We start from the raw sequence: 17509 nt of genomic DNA, 5'->3' as shown, positions 1-17509 counted from the left end.
CTGACAGTAAAAATCTAGAGGTGCAACGTGTTCATCCTCCTGCAAATAGAGATTAAGATTAAGAAATGTTGGCTGTCTGGACTTGGCAACCCAGTGATATTTAAGAAAACAGTGGAATGGGTTCATAAAAAATGTCACATGAATGAAATAAAACCTTCTTTTGTTGGACTCTGGCAGTAAGGAGTTAGCCTGTTGCTGTAGATCCATTTTAAAGAAGAAAATATTTAAAACGATAAATGAAATAAATTCTAAAACTAATTTATTATCTTGCATGCTAAAGAAGAGTTTGTGTCTCATAATCCTAAGTCACAATTGGAATATAGTTGTTCTGTATCTTGCATTTATGGGGTAATGACATGACAAAGGAAGAGGAGGTTCTCCCACTGATGAATAAAAATGATATATATCATGTCATATCTTCTAGTTTTGCGATGGTGGAAGAATCAGGAATCAGGAAAAAGTTCCATTAACAGGGTGAAAATGTTTAGCTTTTAGATGGACCCTGGACTAAACTCTCGAGATAATTCAGAAGATGCAGCTTTTGCATCAGATCAAATCTTTAACGTAACTTAACGTGTTGCTAATTGCTATTATTATCACTTGGTCTGGCATTCTTGTCTTCAATCTTGTGTTTTCATCAGATGCATGTGTACACCGAGGACCTCGAGTAAGGCTGAGTGTGTGTGATCATTTCAATTTGTGCTTCATTTGGTGAACTGGTTTCCTGAAAGGAAATGCCTTTTCAGTCATATCCTAATTCACAGAATATGACTGACTGTGATGAGTCTGGGGTGGGAACAGGCTTCCATAGCTTCACTGTGAGAGTTTAGGTAAGAGACCGTTTCAAATGAACTCACGCTTGCTTTTGTATCGCGAGAGCACAAAAAAAAAAAAAAAAAAAAAAAAAAAAAAAAAGAAGCTTTTGGGGAAAGTTGAGCAGAGCAGGGATGGGGAAAGATCTGCGGAGAGAAGGGGGAGAGACGCAGAGAGTTTCACCATTCCCATCCTCTGGAATGCATCCTCTGCTCTGACTTACCAGTGCACAAAGCTCTACGCGCGCATGAGTCATCTCCCAAAAGTTACAATGCGCATCCACTTATAGCAGCCGCAGGCGAAAGCTTTAAGTGACTTTTCCTCCTCTGCGCAGTTTTTTTTTCTACTCAGAGCGTTTATTCAGCTGTTACCTGGAAGTAAGAGTGAAGCCGTCCTGAGTCGGGTCCAAGGCGAATCTCCTTCTCTGGAGAGAAGGTAAAGCACCCTGTTAACTTTGATTTTCTTTCTTTAAAAAAAAAACCTCTTATTTGATGATGTAACTGTGTTTTATTAATGCATTTGTTTGTTTGTTTGTTTTATTTTTATTATTATTTTTTATAATATTGTTTTTCCAGCTTTGCCTCCAGACTGCAGAAGGTCCCACGGCGCTGCGGGGGGAAACTAGTGGAGCCCCGTTAAGTTATTATCATATCACCGAGCACCGGAGTTGCGCTCTTTGGAGAGGACATGCCGGGCAGAAAGCGTGCAGGACGGCTGCTGCAGTTGGCCGTGGCTCTGCTGGCCTCGCTGTCGCTCCTTGGCGGACTCGGAGGCGCTGCAGAGGAGGTGGACACCGAGGACAGCGAGGCGGTGACCAGGCACACGGACACCAGAGCCAACAGGGCCAAGAGGAGAGGGGGGACGGATGTCCTCAGAGGGTAACGCGTCCGTCGTTTCTTTCTTTTCTTTCTTTTTTTTTTTTATTTATTTAGATGGACATCATTTTAAGATGTTTTATTTGAACCTCGGAGCAGGTGTCATTACCTCCCGTCCTACTTTTTTTTTTTAAGGAACACTGTAGGTCAAAGCTCATTTTTGCTTGCGCGCGTGCGCGTGTGTGTGTGTGTGTCTTTTTAATAAGGCATGCTCAGACCTATGGGTGACATTGTGTGTGTGTGTGTGTGTGTGTGTGTGTGTGATGGGAAGTTTGGAGCAACGTTTAGTAATTAAATACTGGCAGGAATACCGCATTCCTGCTGACTGCAATAATAAATTACTTCCAAACAAAGAAGGCCATTGGTCTTGTGTGGCTGTGGCAGAAAGAGGAGGGGTAGGTAGGGGGGGTGAGGGAGCGGAGATGAGGGCTGGGGGTGGGGGGGACTAACAGCCTAATCCTCCTTTTAGTCAAATACACCACACCCCAGTTGTGGATAAATCACATCTGCAGCTGTTCACAGTGGGTCACTGCTGGAGAGGTTGTGTGTAATGTGATTTTGTGTGTGTGTGTGTCAGAGAGAGAGGGAGAGAGACAGAAGGAAAGCAATAAAGAAAGGAGCAAATGCATGCGTCCAGTGATGACAGCAAACAGCTGATGGAGGTCAGATAGCAGACAGCTCAATGAGCTCTCTCTGCAGGCGTTTCTATTTGACATGGCTAACTTCAACGTGTCGCAACATCTGGGTTCAAAGGCAGGAAGTGCGTTCAGCCTGCACACTGTGTCACGCTGACTTACCACTGCTTCACACACCCGAGCCAGTTCATTATTCACCTCACGGATCTGCTCCGAGTTACGATGCACATCTTCCCTCCGGGACCAGTGTGGGCTCAGCGGGTGATCACAAGTTCACACATGTTGACATGTCCCAGGCCTGTAGGTGGCAGGATGGTCGCTGTGTTTTCTAGGAGGATGTTTTCCTTATGAGATGTGGTAAACAGGAAGTTTTCTTTCTTTTTCTTTTCTTCTTTTTTTTTTCAACTCAAAGTTCACACCATTCCACCTTCTTCCTGCCGACATGTGTAATAATTGCTGTTTCCACTTATGACCAGATCCCATTTGTCTTACGGACAGAGCCCCACGAAAGAGAGGAATGCGCTGCAATGCTCAGCGAAGGCAGTTTTGAATCCAACTACAAGATTGTCCGCAAATATGCGTAGACCAAACAGTTGACCTCTGTTTCAAGACATAAATGATCTGCCTCTGAGTGCTAACAAAACCACCCAAAATTGTTTTTACCATTTGTAGCTTGTATTAAGAGCAGAACAAGCCACAAAAGAAAATTTGAAAAAGAAAAATAGAATAAGCTCAATATACAAATGTATTATATGCAAAGCACAATAACTTGTAAAGATGCTCCAATCAACTGGGCAGAGATTGGAATGGGACAACATTCGGGTCAAGTGTCCAAAGATGCTCAATCTTAGCTCATTTGGTTTAGTTGTCCTATTCATTGGGCAAACCGATACCCAGATTTTGTGCCAAAATGATTTGATCCATTTAATGTATTTTGATGCACTTTTTCTGAGCATAATGAACATTACACCAGGATTAGGGATGTGTTGTTTAATGAATAGATGGGGAAATTGTTTCATTTTCAGCTGGATTAAAAACTACTACTGCTGTCAAGAAACCTGCACCATTTTTTTTTCATTGACATTTTTTCATTTTTTTTCAACAGTCAGGAGAATAACATAATCTGAAATTAGCCATGCAGGCTTGAAAGAAAACCAAATATGTATATTTATTTGGAAAATCCTGATTACTGGCTCTCTTGGGCTGCGTTTTTATTTAATGTGACTGTCTGTCCGATTTAGTGAAACATTATGGAAAGCTGCGTCATGATTAATCAAATAAACTTTGGAAGGAATTTGGGTTTTAATTACTTATTTAGTACTCAAAAGTAACTATGCATTTCTGCTTCTTGTCATTAAATCACAAACATTCAAAGAAACTCAAAGGTCGTATTGTTGTGCATTTGCGCGGGATACTACAAAAGATATTGTTTTCTAGCTGTGTGTGGGCAGGAAGAACAGTGTTTGATTTTCTAGCTCATTTCTATAAAGAAAAAGAAATCCCCACAGAACTGTGACAGAGATGAATGTGAACTAAATCACTGGGATTAGAATTGAAATCCTCGTGTTATTGGCTTTGTGTAATATGTTAAGAAACTTGAATCCGGAGCTGCGAATCCGGAGCTCAAGGAAGCTGTCAGCGATAGGCACTACGGAGTCACTGTGGACAAATGTGTGGACAACAGAAACCTAAAATGACCTTGTTTTCCACAGACCGAATGTGTGCGGCTCCAGAAACAGTGCCTACTGCTGCCCAGGCTGGAAGACTCTTACAGGAGGAAACCAATGCATTGTTCGTAAGTACCGCCTCCCACCATTCACTGGTCTTTGATTCGAAATGTCAAGACAGGACTTAGGTCCCGCCTCGCAGTTGCTTCATCTGAATCGCATGTATTTCAGTTAATAATCAGCAGCAGTGGAAAAGTAAGCTCAACATTCTCTGACTTGCTGCAGCAGTCAGCAGAGTTTATGAAAAAAGGGCTGAAGTCGAGTGAAATAAAAACATAAAGCAGCAGCACCACAGGTTCACTGCAGTTCAGAGTAAATTGTGATAGTTGATCCCACTTTTATCGCCACACTTTCACCGACAAAGTGTAGAAAACATCTTTGTTTATGAAATGGAGACAATAAATTAAATGCCAAACAATTTGAAATAGTGATGGATGACCTTCTTATTCTAAATTGCATAGTAATTTTTTAATTGGAGAAAACATGAGTGAAGAAGACTTTATTTTCCAACTTTGAACGTTCAAAAGAAATCCCTTATTGACCTGTGGAACATGTTCTTGAAGGCAGAGGCGCCGCATAGCAAGGAAAAGTTAGGACAATTCTAAGGGCCCCTGACCAATAGGGGGCCCTCCACAATTTATTTATTTATTTTTTGTTCACAGAAATGAAAAAAAAAATAAAAAAATTGGGGCCCTTTCAATCACAAAATTAATCATATTGTGTTATCGAAGATTGTAGCAGTAAAAATCAAATGTTCCCACTCCCAGACCAAAAACACACATCCATATTTGCCCTGAATTCCCTGGATCTGCATGAAATGGTTCCTTCCTGCTTGGAGCTTGATGCTGTCCAGCAGCAGTCAGTGGAAGGCAAGAACGACTGAGGCGGTTAAGAGAAAATGATAAAGTCAGGTTTTCTCCAAGAGGTGGGTAGTCTGTGAGATTATCAACCATTTAGCATTGTTAGCTGAGCTACAGATTACTGTCTACCTCCCTTTCACTAGCATTTAATGAATAAAGGAAAAAAAAAATCCCAACATATTTATATATTGAACTTGTGCCTGTACCTTTTACCACTTAACAACAGGTGAGTCAGTCAGCAGCAGCTCTACATAACATTTTTTGAAAAGTCTGGATTGCTTTATGTGTATTTTGCAAGTTGCTTTTGACTGTTGTTCGTGGTGAGGGACATTTCAGTAAACTAAAACTAATAGAAAAATTGAAGCAACCTACTTGCATACTGTATACAAACTGTTGAATGTAAAATTCATGAGCGGTAAATACTGTGCTAGTTATCAGTACTGGACCAAAGAAAGCAAAGCGGTTGCAAGCCTTCAAAATTGTGATGCTCTTTATGGGTCAAATAGAGTCAAAAAAGACTCAAAAAGCAGAAACAGCAGCTGCTCATAATTTTTTGTCACGGAGCCCAAGATTCATGATGCTGCCACAGCCGTCCTTCACAGTGTTGATGATGAACTTATGGTGCGTGCTGCGCTTGGTGTTGAGGGATCAGTCAAGCCAAGCCAAGAAGAATCTGGTAACAAATCAGTTCTGGTTTTCTGTTGCTATTTCATAGCAAACTTGATGCAGGCAGGTACAGGTAAATGTTAAATATGGTCTGGTTGTAGTTTGAGTCTTTCAGAGCATTTCAGTGCTTAGCGATAATTAAGCTGCTATTTGTTCAAATCAAAGTGAGTCTAAGGAAGCCAAAAGACAATGTGCTGTCCTGAGTGTGGAGATAAAAGTAAAACAAACAGGAAAATACCCTCGATAGATGAGGAAGTTTGTTTCAACTGGATGGTGACAGGAACAAGAAGCGACGAAAAACGCAAAAATAAAAATGTAGCTAATGAGCAATAACTGAATACACACATCTCCTGGGAAAATGTAACTATAATATCTTTAAAACATGACAGAGATGGATCCTCTGGAAGGAAAAAAATGTTTTTATAATCTGTACGTTTTTACACAAATGTGCTTGAAAGAGAAAATCAAGACATCAGCCCAGCTGGAAAAAAAAAACATTTGGCACATTTTTGAGAGAGGATTTCTATAGTTTCACAGATACTGAGCAGATGCAAGAACAGTGATCTTGTTTCATGCTCCAGCAGCAGAACATAAAAAAAACTAATAATTTCTTACGAACAGAGATTCGATTTTATTAACCCAGGGACTTTAGGAAGAAACATTTACCTTCATCTTGGAGTTGTATTTATTTATTTTTCCTGATGTTTGTTCATGCGCTCCACAGAGCTGGAAGTAAAACAGCTGCAGAGAGTTTGAGCAATGTTGAAGTTGGTTCTGATGTTATTTTTTTCTCAGATGGTATTGTTTACCTATTTTACCCCCCACGCCCTCTTCATCTCCCGGTGTTTCAATCCAGAGACAGAAAAGTTTGAGGAGTTTTCAGAGCTGTGTGACTAAGCTCAGGCTGTGCAGCTGGCAGGATGCCGGTCCCGGCTCTAATGACATGGTTTCGCAGTGGGATTCTTAGAGAAGGGGTCAGTGGCAGGACTTCACCTGACAGCAGCTCGGAGCAGTGGACCTTGCCAGAAACGGTGGAAAAACACAAGAAAAAGGGGAGCAAACGAACAGACTGTGACAACTGGAAACACTCTCTGGCAACCAAACTCTAAGCAGAAAATAGCTCGGGTGCCAGGTGTGCTTTGTCAAATTTGAATAATGTTTTTGCGATCCTTCTTGAGATTTTGCGAAGGAAAGTTCAGTCTGAGGCTGAGATCACTGTCTGAGCCGCACCAAAGGAAACTCGTAGCAGAAATGTAAAACCTGCAGTTGACAGGTTGACAAGCGGCAGACGCAAAACATACATTTTCTCACATGAATAATGAGAACAAACGCTGGCGCCACAGCTCAAGAGTTGCACAATACTTTGCCTTTTGAATTACGGAGGACATTTCCACGGCGTGTTGTGTGACCAAGTGTTTTGTTCCCGTTTTCAGCAATCTGCCGGAGTACGTGCGGAGATGGCTTCTGCTCCAGACCCAACATGTGCACCTGCCCCAACGGACAGATTGCCTCAACCTGTGGATCGAAGTCAGGTCATTCAGCAATTCCTCTCTTCTTGATATGGTTTTTTTTTAAAATTTTATATTTAGTGCATCGGTCAGAGTTTAACTGGCTCTACACCAATAGATAAGAATGGAATGGATTTTAGAGAGTTCAGTCCAAATCCCACCCTTATCTTTACATTTTCATTTGGATGAAATAGTTTTAAAATATCATTTAATCATCTCACAATCAGTAAGAATGTGTAGCTCCTGAAAGTATGCAGGACTGCCAGGCGGAGTTTTAGCTCTAGTAAATATCAAATTTCCTGAGCACTGACTAATGTGACAAAAATAATACTAGGTCAAAGAATCGTCTGAAAACATTCAGGACGCCGCCTCCAGATTGGAGCAATTGATACGTGTTGCAATCACGTTTTTTGGAAGAGCAGCCAATCTCGTGGGCTGTTGTGTTGGAGTGTGTGTGTGTGTGCGTGCGTGCGTGCGTGCGTGCGTGCGTGTGTGTGTGTGTGTGTGTGTGTGTGGTGTGTGTGGTGTGTGTGTGTGAGCGGGCTATCTGCGGTTGTGTGTGTTTTGGAAGATGTCCACAGTCAACATCTCCTACGTCTTTCTCTCTCCCAGCACTTCAGCACATCATATGTTTAAACAGCAAAAAAACAAACAAACCCAAAAACATCTCTTGGATATTATATCTCAGCTCAACTGCTGAGAAACACGCTTTGTCAATCTCATTAGTTCTTTAAACATCTTCCAAAGTATAACTTGTTTGGGTAATCTGTAAACAGCTCCAATGCTGGTCTGACTGTATGTTTTCACTTTGTTCGACCCACAGTCCAGAACTGCAACATTCGCTGTATGAACGGAGGAACGTGTGCGGAGGACAACTGTCAGTGTCAGAAGGGCTACGTTGGAAACCACTGTGGTCAACGTAAGAACGTCCATCTCTGCTTCCCATCTCCTCCAGACAAAGACGTGCTCTCTAACCCTCCAATGAACTCCTGCTGAGTATTTAGCACATTTATTTTGCTGATTGACCTACACCATCAGCTCCATTCAAAATATGGGCGTAAGCGCTTGGGGGGTTGTGGTTGTGTTAAAGCTGTGGTTTTGGTGTTTTGGCTGTTGTTGTTGCTGATTCATGGAAATGGAGGAAAGGACGTTAAAGAACAGAGTTCATGTCTGTAAAGCATTGACTTGGTCATCAGCCTAGCTGCGTATTGCACAGCTTATCAGCTTCTCTACTGTGAGTGGTGCCGTAATTTGATTTGAAACTGATCTGGGTTACTGAGTTAATAAATCAGTAGAGAATTAAGGCCATATTTTTCCAGACTTCTACACAACCTAATGCTTATTTTGGCAACCACAGGAATCCGGGCGCATGAAGCAGACCTTTCTTTACAAGGGCGACAGCAGGGACCTCACATTTATTAATCTGTTAACAGCTACATGATATCTGCAGAGCAGTAGTCAAAATAATGTCGGCCCGTTTATGAGTCTTTGTGGGAGAAACCGTGTTCATTAATCACAACATATTAAAAATCCTGATTGAGACCAGTGAAGTATTTATCTGCCGAAGTGGCAAAATTCAGTAAGCAGGTCATAAGTAGTTTCATAAGTCTTGGTCTTACTCATTAAACACATTATGAGATTTGTAAAACACTACTTTTCTAACTTTCTATCATTGGTAACTGTACTACAATCTGAACTAGCTTGCAGAAGATCAGGAGAACAAGCTCATATTTGGTTTCAAAGAGTAATAGTCCATACAGACATCTGGTTCTGCTTATCTGAGCTTATCCAATCGAAGCAGGTCCAGTTGTCTTATATGATATTACAGGAGACACCAATAGAGTCCTGTTTCTCAGTTCCTGTTCTAACCCATCATGCTAACAGCTGTTAGCAACATACAATCTCAACCACACATTTTTCCACATTTTAAAGGAACAGAAAAATGTTATAAATAGAACAAAATGTTTTCACCATGGACTTGTTTCAATGGATTAAACGTTTTCTGACGTCACAAACAGCTGGACATATTTATTATTGGACCAGAGTGAAGATTTAAGCTTTGTCAAGAGAGTAAAGGGATTGCTATGGAGACAAGACTGGTGAACTAAAATGTGAGCAGTATGCTTGAAATTTCATTGACTGAAATTTAAAAAAATTAAAGCGGGGAATTAAAACTCTGATAAAAGCAAAAAGAGAATGAATGCTGTCAACACCAGTTCAAATAGTAGCAACATAAAAGCAGACTGTAAACAGTTTTGATGGAAATGAAGCCTTAGCTATGCAAACAGGATGTTAAATCTGACCGAATTTAGACTAAACGCGTCGTCTTATACATAGAACCTAAAACCCAGAGTGGAAATGTGGCTTATTCTCCCATAAAAAGGACTAAGCTGTCTTGTTCCCTCATAACTCACAGAGATCCTGGGAAAGACTTTAGCTCAGCAAACAGCTGATTAAGTCATTGAGCGTTTAGGTTTGAAGAGTTACTTCCCTTCAGGGAGAAGCAGAATCAAACCGTGCCCCTCAATTAAATGAAAACAATAAAAATAAAAACTAACTTTATCTGTTTCACACACATGTTCACAATCATTGAATTAGTTAATTTAGAAGAAATGTCTTCATGTCGTCTCATGGTTATTTTTTGCCTTTTTTTCTCCCCCAGCGGTTTGTGAAAATGGCTGTCTGAACGGAGGAAGGTGCGTGGCTCCCAACAGATGTGTTTGTACGTACGGCTTCACCGGAGCCCAGTGTGAGAGAGGTAATGAATCCCGCACAGCTTTTCTCTTCTCCTCCCCTTCATCCTTCATCCATCCCAGTTTCGATTTCCTCCACATTCCAGACTCGCTGCTGCTTCTGCTGCTGGACAGGTTTTCAGATCAGCACGTGCGGCTTTTGTAAAAACGTGACTCCACGCTGATCGTTTTGTCGTTTCCTGTGACCGGTCGGTCACGCCGCACAATACAAGAAGTCGGTTTGTCGAGGGACGTTTGTATGTCTGGCTCAGGCTCAGAAATGACCATTATTTTCCACATCTGCTCTGAAACGACACTCTGGGGAGCATAACGACGCTGTGATAGTGCACTGTTTGGTAACTGAAGACCTCCCGTCCGCCTGTGGTTGCTCTTTGGCATACGTAAGCAAAGACTATACAAGCACACTCAAAGCACGGACAGCCAGTCCTGCGTTGGAGGTGAACGTGCATGTGCTCAAGCTTGTTCTCGTGCGTGTTGCAGCAGTGACCTGTAGGGGTCAGTGTGATGGCCTCGCAACACTAATATTTGGACTGACAGTACAGCTCTTAATTAGTTGGTCCTTTTAACAAGGCGATGCTTCATGGACCTCTCTGTCCTGTTGTTTACATCATTGTTTTCTTTAAACCAACTAGTGACTACAATGTAGTACTCACTAGTACAAGATAAGGCATGATGCCATGCCTTATCTTGTTGAGTGGCCTGCTGCGCGCTCCAGGTTTGTGCCTTTTTTTTATGTGAAAGTCTGGCTAGAGGGTGTGTAAGGTCTACTGCACAAATGTTTGTGGCTACGGGCCCGAAAGCAGAGTCGAAAAGCACATCTGGTTTTAAAACTTAGATTTGCTAAGCAGAGTGAGGAGAATGCAAACAGACCATTTGCTCTCAGCTGTATTTATATCTTGCATCGAAATGTAACTTTGACTCTGGAATCCCGTCATATTTTTCTGCAGTGATTTCATAAACACTGTTCTTGCAAACCCAACCATACTAAATAAAAAAAATAAATTGAAATCTGAGGTTGTAGTGTGAAACAAGGTCAAGATCTTGTTTCACACTACAACCTCAGATTTCAATTTATTTTATCTGGACGGAATGTGACAAACAAACACAAAGCAACACATGTATTGGATTCGAAATTATACACGATTTTCATTATTTCTACAAATAAATACTTGAAAAGTTCACATCTGTCTTTTGCTGCAGTTTCAGCTGCAAAGTTATTGAGGTCTTTCGCAATCAGTCAAGCGTAGCGAGAGACTTAAATGTTTTGCCCATTTTTTAAATACTCGTAGCTCTCAGTCGGATTTGAGCAGAATGTTTTCAATTAGATGTAAGTCAGACCTTTACCAGACCATTATGTTTGTGCCACTGCAGGGTCTAGTTTGACTATTAGAAACGATAAAAAAATTTTTAGGCCAATTAATTTGCCGAGTTGGGCAACCACTTAATTATCAAGAAAATAACAGCAAAGCTGTTCAGCCTCAGTTATTGTCTATAAATTCCTGCCTGATGAGGCCTTGTGTTTGGAATAACAGATGAATGACATACTATATGTTCATTTGATAATAAACAGGAGTTTATTAACAAAAATACTTCAGCCTTAAAAAACTCTTTAATCAACAAAATCACTATACTATTAGCCCCAAACTAAACTACTGGGAAGTACATATAATCTACTAAAAGCAAAAACAAAGAAAGAAATATAAAAACACAACCAATAAAATGATACAATTATGTCACATGAACTGTAAAGGTTGAAATGCCAGTTTTGTTGAAGGGGGATTAATAAATGGCTAAGTTAGTTGTAACTAATTCAGATTAGTTTGCACCAAAACCTGCTTAAGCTTTGATGGAAAACATTTCAGTGTAGCTCTATGTTGAAGCTCGCTGCCCTGCAGGAGGATGAACTTAAGATCCATGAGCTGACGTTAAGTTTTCTGCCCACATATCAGTGGGAATGCAGATCAGAAAGTTTTGGTCCTGTCCAACCAGAGCATCTTCTTCTGTGTTTTCTGTTTTCCCACATGGTTTGTGGCAATCTGTAAACAGGACCTCACATGACTTTCTGTAAGCCAAAGCAGGATGGGAGCCACTCATCCACAGCAGCCAGACTTACAGAGTACACAAACAATAATTGTCTCGCGTGATCCTTCCACCAAAGCCGCGGATCACCGCCGAAGTTTCCATGTTTATCTTGGATGCTTCTCCGATAAATGTTTATCATTATAGGTGGATCGCCAAGGCTCGGTAGCTTTGCGGTTGTGCCGTGCACTTTCCTCGTTGAGTAATGACTTAAGCAGCGCGCTAATGAGCAGGTCAAAGACTGTGATTGTATTTTATAACACAAATCTTCTTCAAACATTTTCCATAACGTTCCCCCTGAGCTGCCTGCTGTGCTCTTTGGTCATCCTGATACACTTTGCTCACTAATGTTCTGAACGAACCTCCAAGGTCCTAATAGAAGAGCTGGATTTAAGCTGAGAGTAAAACACTCACACAGGCTACTTACTAAGGCTATTTTCAAAACAATTTAAAAGCTGGAGTGGATGGGGCTGACTTTACATCACCAATTTACAATACAAATATGCATATAAAGAAATCTATGTCATCGTTTTGTGCTCTCGTGACGTGCCATTACGTGGAATCTCAGTGAAACACATCGCTTCTGCAGTGTTTGCAAAGTCGTTAAATGTAATAAAAAGTTCAAGGGCTGTAAATACTTTTACAAGTTTGTGTGACCCTTTGTTTTATAGCACCTTCTCCTGTTTTCGTCAAAATGTCACACTTTTAAGGCAAAAAAAAAGAGAAAAAAGCTTCACATCATTAAATATAAATAAGATGAATTCATGTGATGCGAGGTTCCAGCTGCAGGAGGCTTGGTCTGATTTAACCCAGCTTCATCCCTCCAGGTGTTTGGAGGAGAAATCTGGAGACCTTGGCTGGTATCTGTGCTCAGCCCATAATATCTGTTCATTTAAAAAACCAACAACCCTTCAGGCTCAGGTAATGAACTGCTTTCAGCCAATATTAAAAACAACAGTTTTATTTGCTGAGACTCTGTTTAGAGAACTTACGTCTCGGTGTGAACAGACATGAGATTACGTCATTGTGCATGTCTTCCTGATTGCTTTCTGTTGGCTTGATATTCTGCATAATATCCTGTGGTCGTTGTCCTTTCGATCATGCTGCAAAGTTGTGATTAAGGGTTAACCGGGCGGTTTCTTCTAGAAATCAGATTCAACCGTTCTCATCAGTTAAACTAAATCTTCCAGCTCCCGAAGCAGCAAAAAAACGTCTCCCAGACCATCACAGCACCGTGTCTGACTGTCGGCGTGTTGTTGGGACCCAGTTCTCCCAAAATGTTCCACTTTTATTTGTCAGTCCACTGAATATTTTCCAAAAACTCTGAGGTTTTTGGCACATGTCTGATGAGGGAGTTTGTGTTGCTATAGGTTCCTTTAGCGTTTTACACCTCTGGCCATTTCTGCCCATTCTCATTTTCAGCGTTTAATCACGACCTTGGATGAGTGGATAAGTGAGATTGTTCCATATTTTCTCTTTTAGTGGATAATGGTTTCAGTTCAAATTCGCAAGCCACGCTGTAAAATGTGGTTAATCTCAGTTAATTTATGATTTAAAATAGTTTTCCACATCCCTCCACTTGGTTTAGATCACTTTTTCCCTTAATAACTGAAATCATTTGAAAACTTCCCTGCCATTTGCCTTTTTTTTTAAAGCTTATTTAAAACTGTTAAGGGCAACAAAAAGCAAAAACAGAACAAATGTTTGAGGGAGGAAATAACTTTTAAAGCGTTGTGATTTGGGTGTGTCTGTCTTTTAGATTAAAGCTACGTTTTAAATATACAAATTTTTTAGCAAAATACTTGTGAAGGGATTCCTCCTGGACATTCTCTCATGTCCATCTTCATTTAGCATTTTGATTAAACAAAAAGACCTAAAGGAGGTAGATGTATGGATGTGGTGGTATTTTAGGCTGAGTTTTCTTTCTGGAATTTCTTTGGCCGGAATCCATCGCCTCCCTGAGGGAAAGTCATTGTGCTCTCACAGAAACATAAGCACATGCATAAAGCACATGTGTTTGCAGAACCCACTTGATTTTAATGCAATTTACAGAACTGTGCTCCATTATGGCTTGATCTTATCACATTAGCAAAATCACGAGGTTTCTAAACACATGTGATCCGATCAGGGGAGCAGTCGCACCCCGGACTCCTGAGGTTTTGTTGGATGTTGGAAAATGGGACGAAGACATCACTGCAGCAGAGAGACGCATGCTGCCTGAGTGACTGATGACCTGCTGACTGGGAACAGCTGACTGCTGCTTCAGTGTGCTTCTTTGTTGGTTGCAAATGCGATTTAGGTTGGAATGAGGAATTTCTGGAGACGCGGCCACAGTCCGGTTCCTGCTGCATCCGTCGCTGTTTCCTCCTGCTGCAGTCATTCGACTGCGGAGCCATAAAAGAAAGCATTAGCTATGACGCCAGTGAGTTCACTTGGGATGGCGGAGGAAGACGGGCCAAAAATGTGCAAACACGTGAGCTACTAAGTCAAAAAAAAAGAGAGAGAGAGAGAGGAAAGTCTCCAAACAGCACTGGAGGGAAGTGGGTCAGTCAGCTGAGGGATGCTTTCGGTTCCTATGCTTCACCGACTTTCTTCTGTCAGCCGCTGTTTAATTCTGATGCAAATCTCAGTGGATAGATAACTAAAGTGTTTGTGTCTTCCCCATCTGTGATCGACTTCACGCTCAACTAGTTTGTTCTGGGAAAATGGAGAAATCTGTTGACCTGCCAATAAGTAAACCCCACCCAACTATATAACCCAATAATGGAAACACACACAAATTACAAAAGCTCATGCATGCACGGCTGCGAGGGTAGAAATTATCTTTACTCAGGGGCATCAAAGTAAAAGTGCGCAAGCACAATGTGGAACAACTCCGAAAATTATATGATTTTTGTGAGTATAAATAGATTATATTTTGGATTTCCAGGACCCTGTTTTGACCCACTTTGAAGCGGGAATTTCTAAATTTACCCCGGCAGAAACATTTCTGCATGGAGTCACCACAAACTTTCCACTGTCCAACATTTCTATAAGTTTGTGGTGTGTTTTGAGATTATTGCTGGCTCTAATGAGCTTCAGTTCTGCATGCGCTTGTGTGTATTTGTGTGTGCGCACACGAGCGATTGCTCCCAGATGTACTTACATGACTTGGGTGGGTCCCCCCAGCTGCATGCAGCAGACAAAGACGCTGAAGGATGACGAATGAAATGACACCATTTTCACCCTACAGCTGTTTACCTCAGCCGACTCTTAAAGTCCCGTGATTATATTTATTCCCCCTCTAATATTCCAACTTAATGTCCTTTTTAATCTCTTGCACTAATTAGAGCTTTAATAGTGTCAAACATTGATGTGTGACAGTAAAACAAATATTACATCTGATGAGTTCGACATAAATTTGTGCCAGATGAGAACTTTCTGGTTTATCTATTATGACTGTTCACACAGTACTTTGTTGCTATTGTTCATTTGAAGTTGAAAAAGTATAAATCTAGGAAGTAGTTTACAGTGTGAGTATTCAGGAATGAAAAACTGTAAGAAATGCTAAGACCTAAAAATGTAAATGTAATTGAGATAAAATATTTGGTTTTTAGCCAAAACCTTTGAATGTCAGGTTAAAGAAATATGGCTTTTAGGTTTCCTTCACTGGGTTTTGAGAAAAACCTTTTGCTTGCACTTTTGATTTTGTTTCACCACCAACTTACCCTTCTTCTCATTTCCTCTTGATGTTATGTATCTCTGTAAGACAATAGGATCTGTCCATCTTTACTAAAATGACAAATAACAACATTCTTAACAAAGGTGTTCAAGTCTTACTCATATTGGTCTCCTTTCAACATATTGATGACATGGATCTATTTTAAACAAAGTTGTTGTGGCTTGAGATCTCCTGATATTGAAATGTCTTGATTTTGTCATCTAGACTAGAGGAAGCCCTAATCACTGGCAGCCATCTTTACTTTTTGTTCATGAGCAGAATAAAGAAAATGTGAATTTTCCAAAACCAGAATTGTTACTGGAGAAATCAGAAGAAACCAGAAAATCTATAAAAAACAAAACAACAACCAGTTTTTGTATCACTATTTACAATTGAAAGAATATTTTTGTAGATGTTGAGTTGATTATTGGGTGTGAAGTTCTTGGAATGTGACGTGGAGAGGCAGATCGGTTTGGAGAGTGATTGAAACGCTGCTACTTTGTAGCTGTTTGGAGACTGACTTGTGCCTGGAAGGAAAGTTGAGTAAAAATCAGAAAGCCTTTGGACTCCAGTCGAGTCTGAGCGGGAGGGAGGGGGACAGAATGAGAGATGACCCAGTTCTGTTTCACACAGGACCGGTGCCAGAGGCACAGAGACCGTGGAGGCTGTGGTGCACGTGACGGGCCTGGGCCGGGCCCCGGTCCACAAGGGAAACGCACAATGTCTCGTTTGTTTTAAATGACTGTGCTGTTGGAGCTGGTCTCCCTCTTGCTGTCTGCTGCAAGCTCTGAAATGTGGAAATGATTTTTGCCTTTGGATCGTAGCCAGATTGCTTTGGGGACTGATGTGTTTTTCCTTGTCTTTCTTTTCCACTATCAGTGTTTTACCATCTTCCAAAACCTTTCACCTGATAAAACTCTGTGATTTTGTCAAATCGGCTGGGAGTTTTCAACTAAGGAGTGGCATTTGGAAGGAGAGCACAAATGCATACCAGCCGCTGGCTCAGGGGATTGAGATCTGAACCGGTTTGAAGGGGAGGAGAGGAGAGTGGTCTTGACGGAGGGACTTTCTTCACACTATCATATTTGTTGTAAGCCATTTAGTTTTACCTCTGGGGTGCTGCAGTTAGTGTGGAAATCACCTTCTATGTTCCAGAAACACACCCTGCCAGCCAGCCTCTGCTGACTTTAAGAACTTATCCCCTATATTTTGTATCTTTGGAAAAATAAAAGTTCTCCAAACTACACGATACATGTGCCTCCCACCCGCCTCTGCCACGAGACACAACACAAGGACTGAAGTAGTTCCAGTGAGTTCTCAAAACCAGAGGTGTTTTGCCCATTTAAAGCGAACTCTGGTTCCTTTCCCTCCTTGGTGTGGTTTGTTTGTGTACCCAGTCCGTTTGGAGGAGGTGGGCTCGGTATGCTTCCAAACGAACTCGAGAGCAGTCCATGGTTTATCGTGTGAATCTGATGCAGACACAGCTACCAGGTGCAAGCTTGATCTGAGCGCCTGGCTGTAGTCAGGTATGTGTTGCATTGTGGGATGCGGTAGAGTGACCGAGCCAACAAACAGTGGCAGCGCACCCTTTCTGATGCAACTGTTAAGACATCTTCTCATAACCGTTCAGTATGCTTCTAATTTTGCCCGAAAAACAGCCAGAAACACACTAATGATGGCATTTAATGATTTTTTACTAGTTTGGAGCGCGGTACATGCTCCCTGTATTTACATTTAGTGCTCTTGTTCTCATGTGGTTTGCAGTGGCAGGTTTGGATTTTGCTTGCATTTTACATGATTATCCCCCCCATCCCACAAAAAACAACAAGTTAGCGAACTCATCAACTGATTTGGACTGATTTGCTGAATGTCTGCACACCAAGTGGTGATGCT

The 17509-nt window shown here is 41.3% G+C and overlaps 1 protein-coding gene across 1 annotated transcript in view; it reads left to right on the top strand.

Moving 5' to 3' along the window:
* Window positions 1-954: 954 nt before the first annotated feature.
* Window positions 955-17509, top strand: part of fbn1 (fibrillin 1) — a 62318-nt gene continuing 45763 nt past the window's right edge. The window contains exons 1-6 of the mRNA XM_055044843.1: window positions 955-1248; window positions 1389-1691; window positions 4036-4118; window positions 7010-7108; window positions 7908-8003; window positions 9747-9842. Of these exons, the coding sequence (XP_054900818.1) occupies window positions 1501-1691; window positions 4036-4118; window positions 7010-7108; window positions 7908-8003; window positions 9747-9842 (565 nt within the window). The 5' untranslated portion in view covers window positions 955-1248; window positions 1389-1500. The remainder of the gene's footprint in view (window positions 1249-1388; window positions 1692-4035; window positions 4119-7009; window positions 7109-7907; window positions 8004-9746; window positions 9843-17509) is intronic.

This window comes from Poeciliopsis prolifica, unplaced genomic scaffold, assembly GCF_027474105.1.
Source record: "Poeciliopsis prolifica strain line A6 unplaced genomic scaffold, Auburn_PproV2 SCAFFOLD021, whole genome shotgun sequence".
In the NCBI taxonomy this organism is placed as follows: Eukaryota; Metazoa; Chordata; class Actinopteri; order Cyprinodontiformes; family Poeciliidae; genus Poeciliopsis; species Poeciliopsis prolifica.
The sequence above is the reverse complement of the archived record's forward strand: the minus strand, read 5'-3'. Positions and strand labels throughout refer to the sequence as shown.